This window comes from Ochotona curzoniae, unplaced genomic scaffold (assembly GCF_017591425.1).
Source record: "Ochotona curzoniae isolate NIBS_2020 unplaced genomic scaffold, NIBS_Ocur_1.0 contig_605, whole genome shotgun sequence".
Taxonomy (NCBI): Eukaryota; Metazoa; Chordata; class Mammalia; order Lagomorpha; family Ochotonidae; genus Ochotona; species Ochotona curzoniae.
Window position 1 is genome coordinate 2,207,072 of NW_024466491.1, and position 20,653 is coordinate 2,227,724.

Below are 20,653 nucleotides of genomic sequence, written 5' to 3' on the forward strand. Positions count from 1 at the left end.
CTCCGGTGGGGGGGTGGAGGTACGTTTCCGGGAACTTTGAACGCGCGTCACACGCCCCGCGCCTGCGCCGACGCTCCCGGCCCTTTAAGGAAAGTAGATCCGGGTGCGGCAGGGGCGGGGCTTGTGGCGAGAGTGTGGCGTCCCACCGCGGGAGGCGTCCGGTCCGGGCGGCCAGAGGGTGAGGGGGCCGGGGGACGGAGAGAGGGGAAGGGGTGAAGAGAAGGGGTGAGCAGGGGAACGGGGAGAGGGGAAGGGGTGAGCAGGGGGACGGGGAGAGGGGAAGGGGTGAGCAGGGGGACGGGATGAGGGGAAGGGGTGAGCAGGGGAGAGGGGAAGGGGTGAGCAGGGGGACGGGGAGAGGGGAAGGGGTGAGCAGGGGAGAGGGGAAGGGAGAGCGGGGGGAAGGGGTGAGGGGAAGGGGTGAGCAGGGGGACGGGGAGAGGGGACGTGGGACGCGGAACGGGGGGGGGGACAGGAGAACGGGGGACAGGGGGAGAGGGGGACAGAGGAAGGGGGACGGGGATAGTGGACGGGGAGGGAGTGAACAGGGAGACAGGACGGGGACAGTGGATAGAGGGACGGAGGATAGGGGACAGGGGGACGGAGGACAGGGAGACAGGAGAGTGGAGAGGGGGTGGGTGGTGGAGGACTGGGGACACAGGGATGGGAGACAGGCGTGAGGGTCAGGCTGGAGTGGGCAGCGGTGGATGGCCCTAGGGTGACCCCTGCCCACCCTCTGGGTGGGTGGTGAACCATTCGCAGCTCCTGGGTGAGCTTAAAGCCCTCTAAGCTTGCAGCTTTGTCCCCTCCATGTCGCAGGGGAGTCCCTGCGATGCCAGCCGGAGCTGGGGTGGTGGGCCATCATGGGGACACACCTTGCGGGGTGTCCTTAATGAGGCTGTCTTGTCCTCTGAGGCTGAGCCCGGGGTGGGTTTACAACTTGGGGGGTCTGGCCACCTCACTCCTTCCTGCAAGAATCATCATGTTGCAGTTCAGGGTAGGGGGTGGAGACGGGGTTCCAGGGCGCCCCGTTTTACAGGGTGGCCACATGACAACACCTGTGGTCCCACTTTCCCCAGGACGCCCTCGGTTTTGGCTCCCACGTGCCAGCTACAGCTCGACTTCCTCCCCCTCTCACACACTTCCTTTCCGGGGAAACAGGGGTCCCTCCAGGGATTTGTGGGTGCGGTCAGCTGTGGCCTGCTTCTGCTCCCCGCACAATCCCTACCCCTCGGGCCCGTAGCTGTCCAGGGTGGCAGCCCCGGCTGTGTGGCGTAGTCTCTCTCTCAACTCTGCCTGGAATATATATTGTCCAAAAAGAAACATGGTGTGGAGTTAGCCCTTGGCCCTTGCCCCATGGTGCCGGGCAGTCCTGTCCTGCGAGGCAGGCCAGATAATGTTTATTTTATTTTTGTCAAGATGTATTGGTTTACTGGAAAGTCAGATATACAGAGAGGAGGAGAATCAGAAAGGTATTCCGTCTACTGATTCACTCCCCTAGCAGGTACAACAGCCGGAGCTGTGCCTATCCAAAGCCAGGAGCCTGGAACCTCTTCCGGGTCTCCCACGTGGGTGCAGGGTCCCAAGGCTTTGGGCCGTCCTCCACTGCTTTCCCAGGCCACAGGCAGGGAGCTGGATGGGAAGTGGAGCAGCCAGGACTGGTACTGGAGCCCATATGAAATCCTGGTGCATGCAGGGAGAGGACTTTAGCCACTAGGCTGCCACGCTGGGTCCAATTACACTTCTTTTGATCTACTTAGATGATAGAGAAAAAAGAAGGTTTTGACATTCCCCCCCCCAAGGTCACTCCCCAAGTGTCCCCCACGGCCAGGGCTGGGCCAGGCAGATGCCAGGGAGCCGACAGCTCCGTCGTGGGCTTCCCACACAGGGCCCTTCCCTGATAGCTCTGACCCAGGCTTCGGGTGGCCCTGCAGTTCCCGCTCCCCTTGGCACCCATTCGAGGGCGCCTGCAGTCCTCTTGGCAGCCGCCCAGCCTGCCAGCCTGCCTGGGGCTCACGCAGTCAACATCTGGAAGAATTCCCCAGCATCCCTGAGTGCCGGGGTTTTCTTCTCAAAACCCCAAGCCCAGGAGCTCAGTTCCTGTTTGCCTGGCTCAGAGCAGGAGGACAGCGGGAGGGAAAGGGGATGCGGCCCCGGGTCCCCAAGAGGAGGCCCCTGTTCTCGGCCAGCACCGAGAGGCTGGGCAGGGCCCTGACCTGGGATGGCCTGCCAGGGTGGGCAGCCAGAGCCCATATTCCAATCTAGAGTGGCCAGCAGGGGATGCCATGTTGGCTGCTGGGCTGGACACCCAGAGCCAAGTGGGCGCAGGAATGACTTGGGGAGGGGGACCCCCAGGTTGGCCCTGACTCTCTGGCAACTCCCCTGCTGCCCCCCGCACATGGCCTCCTCCAACGATTCCGTGGACACAGAGCTTGCATTTTCAGTTTTAGTTTAAGAAATATTTTAGAGGGCTGGGTGTGAAGGCCTAGTGGGATCCCATATGGGTACTGGTTCTAATCCTGGCGGCCCCACTTCCCACCCAGCTCCCTGCCTGTGGCCTGGGAAAGCAGTGGAGGACGGCCCAAAGCCTTGGGACCCTGTACTTGTATGGGAGACCCGGAAGAAGCTCCTGGCTCCTGGCTTCAAATCAGCTCAGCTTCAGCCATTGCAGCCGCTTGGGGAGTGAATCAGGACGGAAGATCTTTGTCTCTCCTCCTTCCTGTGTATCTGTACACATATGTCAGAATGCCCACCATGGCTTGGTGGTTGCTGGGCGTAGTTTTAGCCCACAGGGGACTCCCTCCTGGGCCCCTGTGGACCCGAGGCTGGAACTTGCTCTGTCTGGGCTGCTCACTCCATGCCAGCAGTCAGCCCCAGGACCAGGTGTGCAATGGGTCCCGTGCCGGCCCTGCTGTGCCCTCCCCTCCACCTTCCTTCCGGCCAGGCAGACGTGAGGGGTGCAGCCTGGAGGAGAGCTGGCCAAGGCCGGGCATGGACGGGGGCTCGGGGCATCTGAGCTGGGGCTTGCTGCACGCCCTAGGCTGGGGAGTTCCCACCCGGATCGAGGGTCTGACCTGGGCCTCAGCCTCAGGGACCCATCGGCTCATGTGAGTCCAGGGAGGGGCCCGCAAGCCGTGGCAGGATGTGGAAGGCGCCGGAAGGAAGTGGGCGAGCGGGCCGTTGGCGTGCCTCAGCCGGCCCAGAGGAACTGTATTGCTCTGTGCTTTCCCAGGGGGGAGGGAGGTGTTTGGGGAGTTTGTCATCGTCTCTCTCACCCTTCTAGAAGCTTCCGCGCACGCCTCCCTTGCCGTGGGGAACCCAGCAGGAGCCAGGACAAGCCTGTGTGGCATCGTGAGGAGCCAAGCGAAGGCAGCCCTGCCACGGTAAGCGGGCATCTCAAAACAGTAATGGCCACCTGGCCGTGAGGAGACCCGTGACGCTGCCCTGTTTCTAGAACAGTCTTGGTGTCAGCCAGGTGCATGGGGTGGGGAGAAGGAAAGCCCAGGGGAGCCGTGTTTGCTGGGTGGGCTGTGGCTACCAATAGCCCCGTCCGTCAGCCAGCAGCGGCCATGTAACCCTGTGTCCCCTGACAACCCTGTGCGCCCTGACAGCCCTGTGCCCCCTGACAGCCCTGTGTGTGCCCCGGGTGACCCTGTACCCCCTGGTGGCCCTGTGCCCCCTGACAGCCCTGTGCCCCCTGACAGCCCTGTATGTGCCCTGGGTGACCCTGTACCCCTTGGTGGCCCTGTGCCCCCTGACAGCCCTGTGCCCCCTGACGGCCCTGCCCCCAGCCATGCAGGCCCCAGTCTGTCATCACAGGGCAGCCCCCACAACTGCCACGGGAAGGACCTTGAATTCCGCTGCTGGGAGGGCTGAGGGCGGACCTTGCGGTATCCCCCCACTTGGGAGAGTTGAATTTTCTGCACAGGAGCTGGCCTGGGCTGTCCCCAACCCCCAGCTGGACCAGGCTGCTGACCTTGCACCAGGCAGGTCCCCGGGGGTTGGGAGGCATCTGGTGTGTTGACAGGGAGCTGGCCCACACCCTCTGCAGCCGGAGGCACCTGGAGCTCCCCGAGGCTGCCACCTCGGGCAGGTGGACAGACGGAGTCCCCACCCGCCTCCTGTGTCAGGCTTGTAGGCCACAGCCTGTGCATCCCCGGACTCAGGATCTAGGGCTCTGAGGCTTGCATCCCCAGGGATGGAGTCCAAGCTCAGATGGGGCCTGACCATCTCTTCTGTCGAGTTCCAGAATGTTCTGCTTCCCATCCCTGTGGGCATTCAGCCCTGTCCTGTCCCCATGGACTCCCCTGTCCTGGCCAGTTCCCGTCTGTGGAGCCCGACACACTGTGGGACCCTGCATGCCTGCATCCTCTGGGCTGTCACGCATGTCGGAGGCTCGGCCCAGTCCCTGGGTGCCCCATGCTCTCCGTGCATCGCATGCTTGGCCGTGTGGCTGGCCTCCTGTTGGTGCCCAGGCTGAGGAGGTGGACAGGAATATGTCCGTATCAGCCAGGGGTAGCTGACACCCCTGTCTCCTTCCAGTGCCCTGCTGGTCCTGGGCTTCCTTGGTGTGACTGCATTCCGGGTGTGGGTGGTGGCGGGGGCAGCGTCCAAGGCCTCAGCCTTGGGGAGACACGGCTGGCCAGGCAGCAGACCTGGGCAATGCCTGCTGCGTTGCTGGCTGTGGAGCCCAGGTGTTGGCTGCCACCTCTGTCCCTGCAGCCCCAGCAGCACATGTGCTCCCTGGCACTTGGAGCAAAACCCAGGGAGCTGGTCGGAGGTGTGACGGGAAGCCACCGTGCATGGCGCTGCCTGCCCACACGGGCACTGTTCCAGCTGTCACCCAGCTCCCCGCCTGTGGTGGGGTCGAATCCTTGGGCCCCTGCGCCCACGCGCGAGACCTGGCTGCTGGCCTGGCCCTTGCCCGGTGAATGGGAGAGCTCTTGTTTCTTGGTAATATCAGTCTGCCTTTCAAATAATAATAATAATTCTTTAAGAAAGAAGCGAGCAGGACGAAGGGAGGCGCTCTTCCCGGCTCCCCTCCCCCTCTCCTTCAGGACTTCCCCTTGTGGGCACTTCCTCTTGCCGAGTTCCTCACTACTTCCCCAGACCCTCATCCCCAGGAGGCTGTGTCCTCCCTCCCCATGTCCTCACCCCCAGCAAGGTGTGTCCTGTGCCCAGGCTGTTGCCCATGAGTAGGACGAAAGTGTGGGCCACCTGCTGCCTGCTGACTGTGGGGACTGTGATGACCCAGCAGCACTGTGGGGTTGGTGTGTGTGTGTTTTGTTAAGATGTATTTACTTTTATTTGAAAGGCAGAGAGAAAGATCTTCCATCTGCTTGTTCACTCCCCAAGTGGCCACCACAGCCGGAGCTGAGCCGGTCTAAAACCAGGAGCCTCTTCTGGGTCTCCCACATGGGTGCAGGGTCCCAAGGCTTTGGGCCGTCCTGCACTGCTTTCCCAGGTCACAGGCAGGGAGCTGGATGGGAAGTGGGGCCTCCAGCGGGGACACGAACTGGCGCTCTTGTGGGATGCTGGCGTCCAAGGCGGCCCCCTTTACCCACTGCACCACCATGACAGCCGTAGTCCCCCAGCTGAGGCCCCCGCGCTCAGAGCTATTTGTGGGCTCACGTGGGAGTGGCATGACCTCCATCCTCCTGCTGTGTGTGTTTCAGCTCTGCCTGGGCCCGCTGCGGCGTGGAGGCACGGCGGGCAGCGCCACGATGTCCAGCCCATTCCTGAAGCAGGTCTTCAACAAGGACAAGACCTTCCGGCCCAAGCGCAAGTTTGAGCCGGGCACGCAGCGCTTCGAGCTGCACAAGCGTGCACAGGCCTCGCTGCACGCTGGCCTGGACCTGCGGCTGGCCGTGAAGCTGCCCCCGGGCGAGGAGCTCAATGACTGGGTGGCCGTGCACGTGGTGGACTTCTTCAACCGCGTCAACCTCATCTACGGCACCATCAGCGACGGCTGCACCGAGGAGTCGTGCCCGATCATGTCGGGCGGGCCCAAGTACGAGTACCGCTGGCAGGACGAGCAGCGCTTCCGGAAGCCCACGGCGCTGTCGGCCCCGCGCTACATGGACCTGCTCATGGACTGGATCGAGGCGCAGATCAACAATGAGGACCTCTTCCCCACCAGCGTGGGTGAGTGTCCGCATGCGCGGAGTGACCACACGGCTGCCACAGCCGGGCCCTGAACAGGTGTAGGCACGCCACCTCATCCTGGGGACGGGGTGCCGGCCGGGTGGGCCCCTGGGGTGCGAGCTCACCACCTCATCCTGAGGACGGGGTGCCGGCCGGGTGGGCCCCTGGGGTGCCAGCTCACCACCTCATCCCAGGGACGGGGTGCTGGCTGGGTGGACCCCTGGGGTGCGAGCTCACCACCTCATCCCAGGGACAGGATACTGGCTGGGTGGGCCCCTGGGGTGCAAGCTCACTACTTCATCCCGGGGACGGGGTGCCGGCCAGGTGGGCCCCTGGGGTGCGAGCTCACCCCAGCCCTACTGAGTGCACCATGGCCGTCCCCCGCAGGCACCCCGTTCCCCAAGAACTTCCTGCAGGCTGTGCGCAAGATCCTCTCGCGCCTCTTCCGTGTCTTCGTGCACGTGTACATCCACCACTTTGACCGCATCGCTCACCTGGGCTCCGAGGCGCACGTCAACACCTGCTACAAGCACTTCTACTACTTCGTGCGCGAGTTCGGCCTCATCGACCCCAAGGAGCTGGAGCCGCTGGTGGGCGGGGCTGGGGAGGGATGGCACCTGGGGGGCGGGGCCTCGGGAGGAGAGCCGGGCGTTGCCCGGGCTGGCCCACAGCAGAGCTGGCCACTCTGTGAGGTCAGAGGGCAGCAAGTAGGTGCCTGCAGGCCACTGGTGGTCCGCGTGAGGCGACCCATATGGCCAGGGTGAACATGGGGACCCCAAGGCAGCCCAGTCCAGTTGTACCCCCTCTGCAACCACGCTGCCCACACTGGGCCTTCAGGTACAGTGCCTGATTGGCCGCGGTGGGGACAGGTGCTCCCGAGCCAACCAGCTTTCCACAAGTCTCCCAGCATGCGCCCTGCAGCCCTGGCCACGTTTTAGCCCTGTCACGCCCACAGACCTGCACCCCCTTCCCGTGGGGTGTGCTGCGGTGTGTCTCCTGTCAGCCTGGGGCTCCCCGAGAGACCCGTGCCCCCACCCTGTCTCTGTCTCCTGCTTTGCTGTGGACCCCAGGCGTGTGGCTGCCCGTGTGACGTCTTGCCCCCTCTTCACAGAAAGAGATGACTGCCCAGATGTGCCACTGAGCATCGCGTAAGGCTCACCGCCCGTCGCCGCCCGTCGCCGCCCCACGCCGGTTGTGCCCGCTTCGCTGCGCCTCGGACTCCGTGTGAACGCAGCGTGGTCGCCCTGGGCCTCGGGGCCACGCGGGCCTCTGCTCCCTCGAGTGGTACGACCGACCGGACCCAGCCATGGTCCCCGCTTCTCCTCGGATCCCTCCGGAACATTCCACTCGTCCATCTCAGGTTTGTCGTGCTCCAGGGCTGCGTCTGGGGTTCAGACTCTACGCAGGGCCGGATGGGCACCTCATGCCCAACACTGGACGCTGTCTTTTTAACGTTTTGTGGCCAGCAGATGGCGCTCCCCGGTGTGACTCGGGTGGACACGGACTTCCCAAGTGCCCGGGGTTTGCGTGCCCACTCTGCCTGCTGCTGGACTGGCTGTGGCCTTTGGCCTGGGCAGGCCTCGGCTGACCTGTGGGCGCTGGGGACGCCCCCTCTCCCCACTCCTGCCACCTTCAGTGAGTGCAGTTACCACTTCCCCGCCGTAGGTGGGGCCGGCCCCGGGCACCTCGACCTGCGGCCCAGTGACCGGAGCCAGCAGCACTGCCTGCCCCTGCCGGCCCAGGCCCTGAGCCCACTGAGAGCTGGGACAGCGGCAGGGGTGCCCACAGACAGGGCGGGGGTCCTTGTGTGGTCCCCCAACTGTTCCATCCAGCTCAGAATAAATGCATTTTTTCTTTTTTTTAAGCAAGGGTTGGTTCCATCCCCGCACCATGGTCTCAGTGGCCGCAGCTGGGCAGGTGTCAGGAGCTCCATCCTGGCCTCCCCGAGTGCCCAAGCAGGGAGCTGGGGTGGGGTAGTGACGGGGCCCTAGGCCCTGCTCAGTGGGGCACAACATGCCGGGTGGGCTCTTGGGCCAGCATGGGGGCCAGCAGGGGAAGCCAGCTATGACCCACAGGGTCCGTCTTTGGAGCAGACGTGGAATAGGGGAGCCCCAGGGTGCGGGTGAGAGGGTGTCCAGGCAGGGGACACTTGGCCCACAGTTGAAGGGACAGTCTGCACCCCCGACCCAAGTCTGTGTGGTTCTTGCGTGGCCCACAGGTGTACAGCTCCTTCCTGCAGGCTGCCGAAGGGACAGGTACTGGGCACTGCCCACTCCCGCCCGTGCCAGCAGCAGGGGCCACCATGCATCCTTGGATGTGGCTCAGTGCTGTCCCTTGGTCCCTTGCACTGCCCCCCCGAGGGCCATTGGAGGGCACGGACACCTGGCAGCCACGTTGGGCGCGTCCGGTCTAGGGTGGCCTCGCAGGGCAGCATCCGCTGCGCGCCCCTGGACATGATGGGCTGGGAGCACCCCGCCTGCCCCCTCCCCGGGTGTGGCTACGGCTTCTGGAACCTTCTGGGGCATCCGGCCAGCAGAAGGCCTTGGCCTGCTCCGCCCGCACAGCCCTATCCCCGCGCTCCCAGGCCCTCTGCTGGCCCCCCAAGTCCAGCCCGGGAAGTGGGGTGGCTCAGCCAGTGGCCTGCACGTTGCTGGAACCTTCTTGGGCTGCCCGGGTCTGAGCAGCCCAGGGTGGGATACGGGGTGACCTGGACGCCCGCGGCCTGGCCGAAGAGCAAGGGTGGCGTCCGACCGGCCCGTGACCCCGACCTCAGGGCCAGCCAGCAAGGCCCGGGGGACCCCACGGCTGGCAGCAACGCGCGGTCCCTTTAAGAGAGGCGCGGCTCCCCGCCCCACCACAACCGCGACAACAGCCTCATCCAGCCCGTCCCCAGGTCTGATTGGCGGTCGGTGTGTCGGGCCCCGCCTCTGCCCTCACCCTGGGGCTGGGCGCCAGGCGCCAGGCTCGATGACGCAAACTCGTTGCCAAGCCAACGGGTCTCCGCCCGCCAGTCCTCCGGCTAGTGCGCAGGCGCCGTCCCTGAGGCAGAGGAGGTGGCCTGGTGTGGGTCAGGGGTCTTCCCTGGGCTGACCCCAGGTGCGGCAGGGCAGCAGGATACCTGCTGGCCGTGTGTTCCAGAGCTGTCCGACCTCCGTGCTCGGACTCCGGGATGACCCTGCACCCCCACTCCTGCCCCTGGGACACCCACCAAGGACAGGGGTGACCAGGGCTCTGCGATGACCCTGCACCCCCACTCCTGCCCCTGGGACACCCACCGAGGTCAGGGGGTGGACCATGGCTCCGGGATGACCCTGCACCCCCACTCCTGTCCCTGGGACACCCACCGAGGTCAGGGGTGACCAGGGCTCCAGGATGACCCTGCACCCCCACTCCTGCCCCTGGGACACCCACCGAGGTCAGGGGTGACCAGGGCTCCAGGATGACCCTGCACCCCCACTCCTGCCCCTGGGACACCCACCGAGGCCAGGGGGTGACATGATCCGTGGTCACTGGAGCAGAACTGCAACCTTTGGCCAGCCTTGCCCATTCACATGCCCCTGCCCTGGCCTCCAGGGGTGGGACTGGGACTGGGGCCCTGTGGTGACTGACAGGGCTGGGATGGGGTGGGGAGCTGGACATGGCCACACCCCCAGCTAGGCCCTGGGAGAACTGCTGAGCGCCTGGAACCGGGCGCTGTGAATGAGTCAGCCGGCAGGAAAGGGACACTTACGGCCACTTGCATCAGATGCCCGGGCAGTGTGGCCGGGTGACACGGCCTCCACTCCCACGTCCACCCCTAGAGCAACTGCCCATGGCCCCCGCTCGCTGTGCATGCGAGCCCATACCCCTGCACCGGCACCCCCAACTTTCACTTTCTATGTGGGAGAGACACACTCAGAATAATTTATTTTTTTAATGTTTTGTTTTCCTTTTATTTGAGAGATCTTCCAACCTCTGATTCACGCCCCAAATACCCACAGAGCCAGGACTGGGCACCTGCTGGATTATGGAGCCCCTGAGGAACCCAGCCAGATGCTGGGAAGGGTGACCCAGGGCCAGGACCCCGCTGGGCCACCTTGAAACCTCCCCCAGAGGCGAGGGTGGACAAGGGTCCCAGGAGCCTTGGGGTGAGGCTGGCCACGTCCCCATGTCACCCCACTTGTGCGTCCCACTCAGGGTAGGCTCTGATGCTGGAACCCCAGAGACTGTGTGTGTGTGTGTGCACGCACGAAGGCTGGGGGGGAGGAAGGTGAGGGAGGGCAGGGGCAGGAGTTGATGCTGGCCGCTGGCCTGGCTGCTGGGGCCCCACCCTGCTTCCTGTTTGTCGGGTGTCGGGGTCAGTGCTGCCCCGAGCCTCTCCTGGTTCGGACAGCCCTTCTCCCAGGCTGGCTGTCTTGCTAGGGGTCCTCCAGGGGCCATCCTTGTCCCAGGTCCTTTCTGTCCAGCAGGGGTCACTTCCATGGCTCAGCACAGACCACATCCCAGAAAGAACCAGGGAACAGGAGGGGCAACAGCCAGGGCCTGCACGGCAAGGATCCCATCCCCTCCACCCACAGATCCCCAGGAATATAGGGAGAGCAGGTGTCTGTGTGTGTGTGTGTGTGGCGTGGTGACACTTCATAACCAGGCCATCCATGACACAGACTGGAATGGCTGCCTTTGGCCGTTGGGAGCACTTGCCTGTCCAGCCTGTCCCTCCTGGGTCACAGCTCGGGTCCCTCTGCAGGGTCCTCCCAGCTGTCCCGTCAGTGGGATGCATCCGCAGGGGTGTGCACACGGGGCAGCTGCCGACGCTGGCCGGAGGGGGCTGGTTTGTTAAGCTCTCACACGCAGCAGGCAGGCATGTCAGATCCACTTGTATGCTCAGCCCATTGGGTGCAGAAATCTCGCACAACCTTGGGGTGCTGTCAGCCCTCTGCACCCTGCCCTAGTGTCGGCTCCCGCCACGCAGCAGCAGGCTGCAGCAGCCCCCTCTCTGGGCACTGGCCATGCAAGGGACACCCCTGTGTCCTCACTCACTGGCCCTCTCTACCCGGTGTGGCCAAGTACCCTGGCCACAGCACAGCTGGCCAGCTGGGCTGCCTCAGGGGGTGCCCCAGGGCAAGATGCCCACTACCAGCCCCTGATGCCTTGGGGGGCAGCCAGTGAGCAGAGGCTGCTGGGAGTGGAAAGAGCATGTGACAGCTAAAGTGGATGTACAGTCGAAAAGTTCTATAGAAGGATGAGTCCCTGGTCGTGGGCGACTGGTGGAAAAAGGGGGTGCAGGAGGAACCCCTGCTCGGGCCACAGTCCCTGCCGCCTCTTGCAGCCCCCCGCAACTCTCCCACGGGGCTGCAGGAGACGCACCCACCGGGGACCCCCTCGACAGCCAGCGGCTCCGAGTGAGAACGCGCAGGGGGCGCCCCCCGAATCGGAGGAGGGGCGTGCACCTCACTGCGCAGGCGCGCTCGGCTGGCGGGGGGAGGGGAGCCCCGCGAGGCGGGCTGTGCGCCTCACTGCGCAGACGCGCGCGGCCCCTGCGGCTCCGCCCCCTCTGGCGGCGGGGGGCGTGTCCGCGGCGGGGGGCGGGGCCAGGCCTATAAAAGCGGCGGCGGCGGCGGCGCGCCCGGCTCCTCTCGGCGGTGGCGGCCCAGGCGGACGGCGGGGGGATCCGCGGTGGCGGCGGTGCTGTTCCCCGCGCGGTCCGCGGAGGAGCGGGGTCCGACCCGAGCCCGACCCCGGTGAGCACACCCCGGATTCCTCGGCCCCCCCCGACGGCGGCGGCTGGGCACCCCGGGGTGCGGATGGGGCCCAGCGGGAACCCCGGTCGGGTCGCGCCCTAGGCCCCGCTCCGCCGCCGCCGCCGCTCACCGAAGCCCCCTTTGTCTGCTGCCCCGGCTGTCCAGGTCTGCTCCCCGGCCGCCCCCCGCCCCCGGGCCGCCTCCCGGGCCCGCCGTCCCCGCTGGCGGGGCCCGGATAGAAGATGGTGCCAGCTCCACGGCTTCCTCCGTTCCTTGAAGGTGAGGCCCGGCTCGGGGCCTGGGGTGGCCGCGGACCCCGTGGGGGGGTGGGGGGCGGTGGGGAACGCGGCTGCTGTGTGTCCGTGGGGAGGGGGGTCTCCTGCAAACCGCAGCAGCAGCGGAGGGCGGGGGGCGTCCAGCAGGTGTGTGTGTGTGTGTGTGTGTGTGGTGACCTGCAGCCCCCTCCGTGGGGTCGGGAGCCCCTTGTGTCCACCTGCTGTGGGGACGGGGAAGGGGGGGCTGAGCCATGGGGCAGCGCGTTCAGGGCTCCCCAACCCCCCTCCCAGCAGACACCCCAAGGCTCAAGTGCCATTTCCTGTCGGGGCGGGAAGTTTCTAAGCGCACAGACAGCCTGGTCTCGGCTGAGCGGGTCCGGGGGTGGGGGGTTGGGAGGGCAGGTGCTGGGCAGGGCACCCCCCTCCCCTTGGGGCCTGGCCCAGGGGACGCAGTGATGTCAGCCGCCCGCCGCCCCACCCCGCCGACCGATGGCTTATGTAATGGCGGCCCCTGGCTTGCTCCGACCAACCGGGACCTGTTGCCCGGTGGAGGAGGCAGTGTGTGTGTGTGTGTGTGTGTGTGTGTGTGTGTGTACGCCAGCACCCCAAGCCTGCAGTAGCCCTGCCCTACCGCTGCCCCAGCTGCCCAGCACCCAGAGCGCGCGCCTGGAGGCCCCTTTCCCTTCAGGGTGGGAACCCCTGTGGGGTGGCTGGTGTCAGGGCACCCAGCCAGGGTGGGCACCAAAGCCAGCTGGAGCTCCGGGAGGTGAGCGGGGATAATGCCTGCTGACTGCCAGATCCAGCACGGGCCCCCCCCCCCCGCTCAGGGTGGGAAGCTGGGGTGTGGTGGCCCGGACGGCAGGTGCTCAGCTCCGGGCTCTGCCCGTCCGTCCGTGTGTCTCAGCCCTTCTGACTTGGAGGTGGTGACCGCTGAGGCCTGAAGCTCACACCCGCCCTGGCGGCCCCTTGGATCCCTGCGAGGCCCCATGATCGCTCGGGGTAGCTGCCTTCCGCCTCAGTCATGGCCGACGGGGGGACAGGTAAGTGCTGGCCACCCTTGCCTTATGTGTCCTGTCCTGCGGGCCCCCTCACTATGGCCACCCTGCAGTAGGTCTGGGCAGGTAGCCACATTGGGGCACGGCAAGCTGCCGGTGTGCGTCCGGGCCACTTCTGCCAGGCTGGGTTCCTTGCCGGGGACCCCTTCTGCCATGGGGCCCTTTAGGGTCTTTCCGGCATCTCCCGATGTGACCTGTCCAGGCAGTCTGGAGACCCAGGCCAGCCGGCATTGGCGTGTGCAGTGGGCAAGGACTCTGACAGGCTGGCATGCACAGCATGTTGGCCTTGCCTCCCGGCTGCCCCGGCTGGCTGCTCCAGCTCTCTTCTCTGGCCTGTGGGTCCCTGCTCTCCTGCACACCCGCCCAGGGCTGCCTGGTTTTGTGTCTTGTCCAAACTCTGCTTGCCTAGAACCTGCCTGGAGGGGTCTGGGGGCCTGAGCAACCTGCAGGCTTATGGCCCAGACTCCTGTCCCACTGGTGCCCGGTGGACGCACTCCCCACCCCAGCCCCACTAGCTAGGTCTGCTGAGCGATAGGGCCTGCCTGCAGTGGGCTGAGCAGGCGGCCCAGGCAGCCAGAGGGCACTGCAGAGCTGTGGACACAGGCAGGGGTGGTGGGGGTCAGAACAGAGCACACCAGATGCCCACAGGCAGGTGGGGGACAGGAGGCCATGCCCATTGGTCCCTCAGTCAGGGCTGAGCCGCCGGGATGGCCCAGGAGGCCGTGGGAAAGAGTACCCCGCCTGGTGACTCACCCTGCCTACTGCCCCCGTGCCTTTGATCCTCCAGCTGCCTGGAGGCTGTGCCCATTCTGTGGATGAGCAAGCTGAGGCCAGACACGGCAGGGTGTCCAGCCTCTCCCTGGGGCCGGAGGTGCAGGGTCAGGGTTGTCCTGCAGGCAGAGTCACACTGCAGCCCTGAGAGCCGTGGATGCTGTGGGCCAGGCTGGGCTGGGCTGACGCCTTCTCCACGGCTGAGGCTGTGCCAGGTGCCGAGAAGTGGGGGCAGCGTGCCTTGCCTCACCCCCTCCTTCCCGCCAGTAGCACCCCCAGACATAACCCAGTGTCTCCTGGTGAGGAGAGGTGGCAGTTAGCTCTGCTGGGTCCCCGGGGTGTATGGCACCTGCCAGCCCGGTGCTGCGCACCCCTGGGCCTGAGCCCGCTCTCCTCCGCAGGCCCAGGACCCTTTCGAGCTGGCCTTCTCTCTAGACAAGGCCCATCTTGGGGACTCTGACCACAGCCCGCAGCACGAGACCCGCCCTGGTGAGTGCCCGGGGCCGGGGTGTCGGGGGCCAGGGCGGGCAGTGGCAGGGGAAGGCCTGCTGACCTGCTTCTGTCCGGGCCAGGCATGCCTACCAGCCAGCCCATCGACATCCCGGACGCCAAGAAGAGGAGTAAGAAGAAGAAGCGGGGCCGTGCGACCGACAGCTTCTCCGGGAGGTTCGAAGGTGAGCTGGGCGGCAGGTGGGGGCGATGTGGGGGGCCGTGTGGGCGCTCAGGCCCTTCACTGTCCCCCGTTGCCACACAGACGTCTACCAGCTGCAGGAGGACGTGCTGGGGGAGGGCGCCCACGCCCGCGTGCAGTCCTGTGTCAACGTCATTACCGGCCAGGAGTACGCGGTCAAGGTGAGCCCAGCAGGGGGTGGCGGGGGTTCCAGGTGGTCACTCAGGGCACCCGGGTGGGCCCAGCTGCCCCCCAGCTCTTCTCACCAAGGGCCGAGGCTTGGGTCGGGGGCCGCTTTGGCCAGTGCCATGTCTTTGAGCTGTCGCAGAGCCAGATGGGCCTGTGGGCCTCGTGACCTCGCAGGGCCTGGCAGGTGAATCTTGTGTTCCAAGAACCTTCCAGCCTCCCCTTGTGACCCACATCCGGATCCTGGGCTGGGTGGGGTCACGGGCAGCCAGCCGGGGGAGGAATGCCAGATGCTCCCTTGGCCATGCCAGCAGGCTCCCGGAGGGTGGCATGCTCAAGCCAGCGGGGCCCTCCTCGGCACTGCCCGTGCTTCCTGTACTTGTTTAACAAGTGGGGAACCAGGCTGGGAAGTCCGTGCCTGTGGACCATCTGGTCACCTCGGCACCATGACCTGGCGTGGGTTGGGCTAGGGTCCAGGATGGGCACAGGTGGCTGGGGAGGAACGGGACCCAGGAGGGCTGAGCTGCAGCGGCTGAAGGAGAAGCTGGTAGGGGCACGCAGTCCCCAGCTGGGAGCCAGGGGCAGGCCTGAGCGGCAGACAGGGCACCCAGGTGGGGAAGCCAACCCCAGCCGGGCCTGGGGCAGTCAGCAGGCTCTTTTTGCCCCCTTGGTGCACGTAGGTGGGTGCCAGGACGCCCCCGACCCAGGTCCACGGGCTGGGGTGGGCAGGAAGTGGCTCAGGGTCAGTTTGACAGACTGTGGGTCCCAGGGCCTGGAGTGGGACCTGACGTGTGCCTAGGACTGGCTTGCAGCCAGAGGCAGGGTGTGGGATGGCCTGCCATGGGGCCCCACGGCTGGCCGCCAGGTGCCACGAGGCCTCCCTTGTTCCTGGGTCACGTGGGGGCAGAGGGCTGCGGCTGCCCTGGTCAGGAGGGCGGCCGGGGAGCCTGCCCTGGTCACCTGACTTGGGTGTGGGAGGGGCCCAGGGGTGCTGGTGCCCCATGCTGCCCCTCCCCTGGAGCTGCCCGCTCCAGCTTCCAGCACATTCCTGTGGGACAGCCTGCAGGCTGAGGCCGGGTGGCCGAGCTCTGACCAGAGTGCACCCTCGCCCTGCAGATCATTGAGAAACAGCCGGGCCACATCCGGAGCAGGGTCTTCCGGGAGGTGGAGATGCTGTACCAATGCCAGGGGCACAGGTGGGTCCCCACCCCATGGGTGCCAGGGGCCAGGAAGAGGCCCTACCCCTGTGGATGACACCCAGCCCTGTGGGTGCCGGGGCCAGGCTGAGGCCCGCCGGCAGCACTGGCTCCTCTGCCCCCGCAGGAACGTTCTGGAGCTGATAGAGTTCTTCGAGGAAGAGGACCGCTTCTACCTGGTGTTTGAGAAGATGCGGGGAGGTGTGTGGGGGGGCTGTGCTGCCGGGGCGTTGGCGGGGCGGTGCACCCTGGTCCACGCCTGCCAGCTGACAGCCCGTCTCCCCCCAGGCTCCATCCTGAGCCACATCCACCAGCGCCGGCACTTCAACGAGCTCGAGGCCAGCGTGGTGGTGCAGGACGTGGCCAGCGCCCTGGACTTCCTGCACAACAAAGGTGCCGCCCGCCTCACACCCCTGGGCGCCCGCCCTCCCCCATCCCTTCCAGCCCTATCCCTGCCCGCCTCTAACCCTGCCCGCCCTATCCCAGCCTGCCTCTAACCCTGCCCACCCCAACCCTGCCCGACCCATCCCTGCCCGACCCTAACCCTGCCCGCCCCATCCCTGCCTGCCTCTAACCCTGCCCACCCCATCCCTGCACGCCCCTAACCCTGCCTGCCCCCAACCCTGCCCGCCCCCAACCCTGCCCGCCCCAACCCTGTCCGCCTTTAACCCTGCCCACTCCTAACCCTGCCCGCTTCTGGTCCTCAGGCATTGCCCACCGGGACTTAAAGCCCGAGAACATCCTGTGTGAGCACCCCAACCAGGTCAGCCGCCCCCTGCCCCAGGCCATCCCTGCCCATCTGCCCTCTGCCCGTCCTTGCCCACCTGCCCGTCTGCCCACCTGGCCTCCCCTGCCCACTGACCCTGCCACCTGCCCCTACCCACCCGTGCCCTCCCCTGCCCACTGACCCTGCCACCTGCCCCTGCCCACCCCAGTGTGGGCTGCGGAGGGCTCCCCACTCAGCACCCTGCACCCCCAGGTCTCCCCCGTGAAGATCTGCGACTTCGACCTGGGCAGCGGCATCAAACTCAACGGGGACTGCTCGCCCATCTCCACCCCCGAGCTGCTCACCCCGGTGAGGACTTGGGGGCACCTGCCATGGCGTCACCTCCAGGTGCCCGGGCTGGTTCTGCCAGGGCAGGCGCGCTTCCGCCTGGCAACAGCAGCTGATTGGCTGGACGGGCGGGCGGGGGCGGGGCGCGGGCAGCTCCTGGTTCTGATGGGCGGGGCTGGAGCTCGATTGCTGATTGGTGGGTGGGCCGGGGGCGGTGCTCAGGTCCCTGGTTGGCGGGCCAGGGGCGGGGTTCTGGTTGCTAATTGGTGGGTGAGCCAGGGGCGGGGCTCTGACCGCTGATTGACGGGTCAGGGCGGGGCTCTGGCCAATGATTGACGGGCCTGGGGCGGGGCTCCGTCGCACCGGGCAGCCTGAGCTGATCCCGCCTGTCGCCCCGCAGTGCGGCTCGGCCGAGTACATGGCCCCCGAGGTGGTGGAGGCCTTCAGCGAGGAAGCCAGCATCTACGACAAGCGCTGCGACCTGTGGAGCCTGGGCGTCATCCTGTACATCCTGCTCAGCGGCTACCCGCCCTTCGTGGGCCGCTGTGGCAGCGACTGCGGCTGGGACCGCGGCGAGGCCTGCCCTGCCTGCCAGGTACCCGGCGTGACCCGTGCAGCCCCCTGCCCTGCCCAGCCAGGCCAGGCCAGACCCTACCAGGCCCCGTACACCCCTCCTGCCCAGCCCATCTACGCCATGCCAGGCCCTACCAGGCCCCGTGCACCCCTCCTGCCCAGCCAGGCCCTGCCCAGCCCATCCATGCCATGCCAGGCCCTACCTAGGCCCTGTGCACCCCTCCTGCCCGGCCCAGCCACACCATGCCAGGCCTGGTCAGGTTCTGTGCCCTGCTCCGGCCCTGTTCTACCTGCTATGCCAGGTTATGCCCACCCCGTGCACCCCTCCTGTCCTGCCTGGCCCAGCACTGCCCCATGCTGTGCACCTGCCCACTTGTTTGGTCTGATGCCCCAAGCTGGAGGTAGGAGAGGCCCCGGGCTTGCCCGGTGCAGCCCTCGTCCCCAGCCCTACCCTCCTTTTGCCTCCCAGAACATGCTGTTTGAGAGCATCCAGGAGGGCAAGTACGAGTTCCCGGACAAGGACTGGGCCCACATCTCCTTCGCCGCCAAAGACCTCATCTCCAGGCTGCTCGTGCGTGATGCCAAGCAGCGGTTGAGTGCCGCCCAAGTCCTGCAGCACCCCTGGGTGCAGGGGGTAAGGCTGCAGGCGTGGGGCCCGATAGCTCTGAGAGCTGGTCCTGGCGGGGAACAGGCGGGGGGGAGCCACTAGCTATCTCCGTTCTCCTTGCAGTGTGCCCCGGACAACACGCTGCCCACGCCCAGGGTCCTGCAAAGGTGAGGCTGGCCTGTTGGGAAGGGGATGGGAGGGGTGTCCCCAGGACCCTGTGTGAGCGTCCGCCCCCCCCCCCACTCCCCCAGGAACAGCTGTGCCAAAGACCTCACGTCCTTCGCAGCCGAGGCCATCGCCGTGAACCGGCAGCTGGCCCAGCGCGAGGAGGACGCGGCCAGCGAAGAGGCTGCGGGCCAGGCCCCGCCGGTCCTCATCCGAGCTACCTCACGCTGCCTGCAGCTGTCCCCGCCCTCCGAGTCCAAGCTGGCCCAGCGGCGGCAGAGGGCCAGCCCGGCTGCCTCCCCCGTGGTCCTCGTGGGTGACCGCGGGTGACTGCACGCCCTCCACATCCTGTATATAGACTGCCCCTGCACCCGGGCTCGCCTTGGGTGGGAGTTAGAGGTTTTTTGCTGTTGGTTCCCCCTTTTAATCCATCTACCCCCTCCCCTCGCCGCCCAGCCCCCTCCCTGTTTTATTTTCCTTTCTGGCCACAGGGCCAAGGGCACGGGGCCGGGCAGGTGCACCCCTGCCCCACCCACTGTACTGTGAAGGGCCCTGTGGCCGCGCTGGGCTCGGACCCATGTCCGGCCTCGTCCCCAGAGCGGGGGCCTCAGGGTTTCGGGGATGCCCAGGAGCCTGGGCAGGGGCAGCGCGCCCCCCTGGCTGCCCGCCTTGTCCCCTGGAAAGTTGACAATCGGGGCTTGCTTGGATCCTGACCTCAAGCTGCAGCTGACCTTGGGGGACACACCCAGCTGCCCACCTGCCCCCGGCCCCGCCAGGGCCTGCTTCTCAGCTTCCTCCCCAGCCAGGGGCCGGATGGTCGCGGTCAGCCACCACGGGGGCCTGAGTGCCCACCCTCAGGGCTCAGGCTGACACGGCCGTGTCCTGCCCTGCGCTGCCCTGCACAGCCCCCCGGCCTGGGTGGCACCCGCACGCCGCTCCCTCCGGCCACGACATCTATGCAAAGCCGTGCTTCCGCGGAGCCCCGGCCCCGCCCGCCGTGTTTAGTTAGTTTTTCTACAAAACAAAAAAAAACCAACAAAACATGAGTCGGCTTCGTGTCCCTCTTCTCCAATACTTGAATGTCCGGGGGCGGGCAGGGGGCTGGTCGCCGACCCGGGCCCTGCGCCTCCCTCCCTGCCCCCCAAGCCTGGCAGCCGTGGGCGCTGCCGCCAGCCGGGCCTTTCCAAAGACCCCCCCACACACACCCGAGGTGGGCAGGGGATCGGGCGGCAGCGCGGGACCCAAGCACTTTACCACGCTGAGCCGGCCAGCAGCAGCGCGTGCGCCAGGGTTTTGTATTCTGTTTTGTAAGATTTAATAAAAATCATGAAAACCTGCGGCACCTTCCTCCGGGCGGGGGGCAGGGGTGACCCTTGGGGTCCGGACCCTCCCCACGGTCGCAGTGTGGGGGCGTGGGGCACTGGACCATAGTTCTGGCTCCTTGGGGTCCCAGTGTGGTCAGGAGGGTATTGGAGAAATAGTGAGAAGGTGCAAGGTGGCGTATGTTTGTGTGTGTGTGTGTGTGTGTGCTAGAACATTCCATCACCCTTAGGGTTAAAGGAAGTCCTGCTTCTCTCTCGCTAAGATTTGTTTATTTGGAAGGTAGACAGAGGGGCGTCCACAGGAGGGTCACTCCCTAAACAGTTGCAGGCAGGGTGCAGGGTCCCAAGGCTTTGGGCCGTCCTCCTCTGCTTTCCCAGGCCACAACAGGCAGGGAGCTGGATGGGAAGTGGAGCTGCCTGGACACGAACCCATGTCCACCATGGCGTTCAGGTAAGTGCTTGACCCATTGCATTGCAACATGGGTCCTGTCCCGTGGATCCCACACACACTGTGTGCCTGAGTCTCCCACGGTATGCCTGTGCCCTGGCATGTGGGTCTGTCTTCTGTACAAGCCCATGGGTCATTTCCCCCTCTGGCCAGCCCCTTCCCAGCCTCCCCCGCATGGTAGTTTGGGAGTGACCCTGGCCAGAGAGTTGGCCAAATTCCTGGTGGCACTTGTTCCGGGAGGGGCCAGGGCCCCACTGGATGCTAGAAAGGGGTGCAGGCAGTTCTCGCTTGCTGCAGGGCGGGGAGGGTACACGGGCAGGCCCAGGTCCCCTGTGCCCCGGCCCACCACAGCCCAGCCCATACCAGGCCTTTCTGGGTACCTAAGTCTGAGCTCAGCCCAAGCAGGTGGTCCCCTTCTGACCCAGCCCTTCACCAAGAAACCCCTGGTCCTAGTCAGCTGCTTGGTG

General features: G+C 66.3%; 2 protein-coding genes across 2 annotated transcripts; both read left to right on the forward strand.

The window, feature by feature from the left end:
* Positions 1-117: 117 nt before the first annotated feature.
* Positions 118-8,002, forward strand: MOB3A (MOB kinase activator 3A). Its single transcript, XM_040990541.1, has 5 exons — positions 118-178; positions 3,284-3,383; positions 5,676-6,144; positions 6,532-6,734; positions 7,256-8,002. The coding sequence occupies exons 3-5, from the start codon at positions 5,724-5,726 to the stop codon at positions 7,283-7,285; spliced, it is 654 nt and encodes a 217-aa protein (XP_040846475.1). The 5' UTR covers positions 118-178; positions 3,284-3,383; positions 5,676-5,723; the 3' UTR covers positions 7,286-8,002.
* A 4,027-nt stretch (positions 8,003-12,029) lies between these two features.
* Positions 12,030-19,753, forward strand: MKNK2 (MAPK interacting serine/threonine kinase 2). Its single transcript, XM_040990540.1, has 14 exons — positions 12,030-12,143; positions 13,044-13,179; positions 14,367-14,454; positions 14,538-14,639; positions 14,720-14,817; positions 15,938-16,017; positions 16,145-16,218; positions 16,306-16,410; positions 16,725-16,780; positions 16,997-17,092; positions 17,472-17,666; positions 18,114-18,278; positions 18,375-18,418; positions 18,503-19,753. Exons 2-14 carry the CDS (start codon positions 13,126-13,128, stop codon positions 18,744-18,746), a joined length of 1,401 nt encoding a protein of 466 aa, XP_040846474.1. The 5' UTR covers positions 12,030-12,143; positions 13,044-13,125; the 3' UTR covers positions 18,747-19,753.
* The last annotated feature ends 900 nt before the right edge of the window (positions 19,754-20,653 follow it).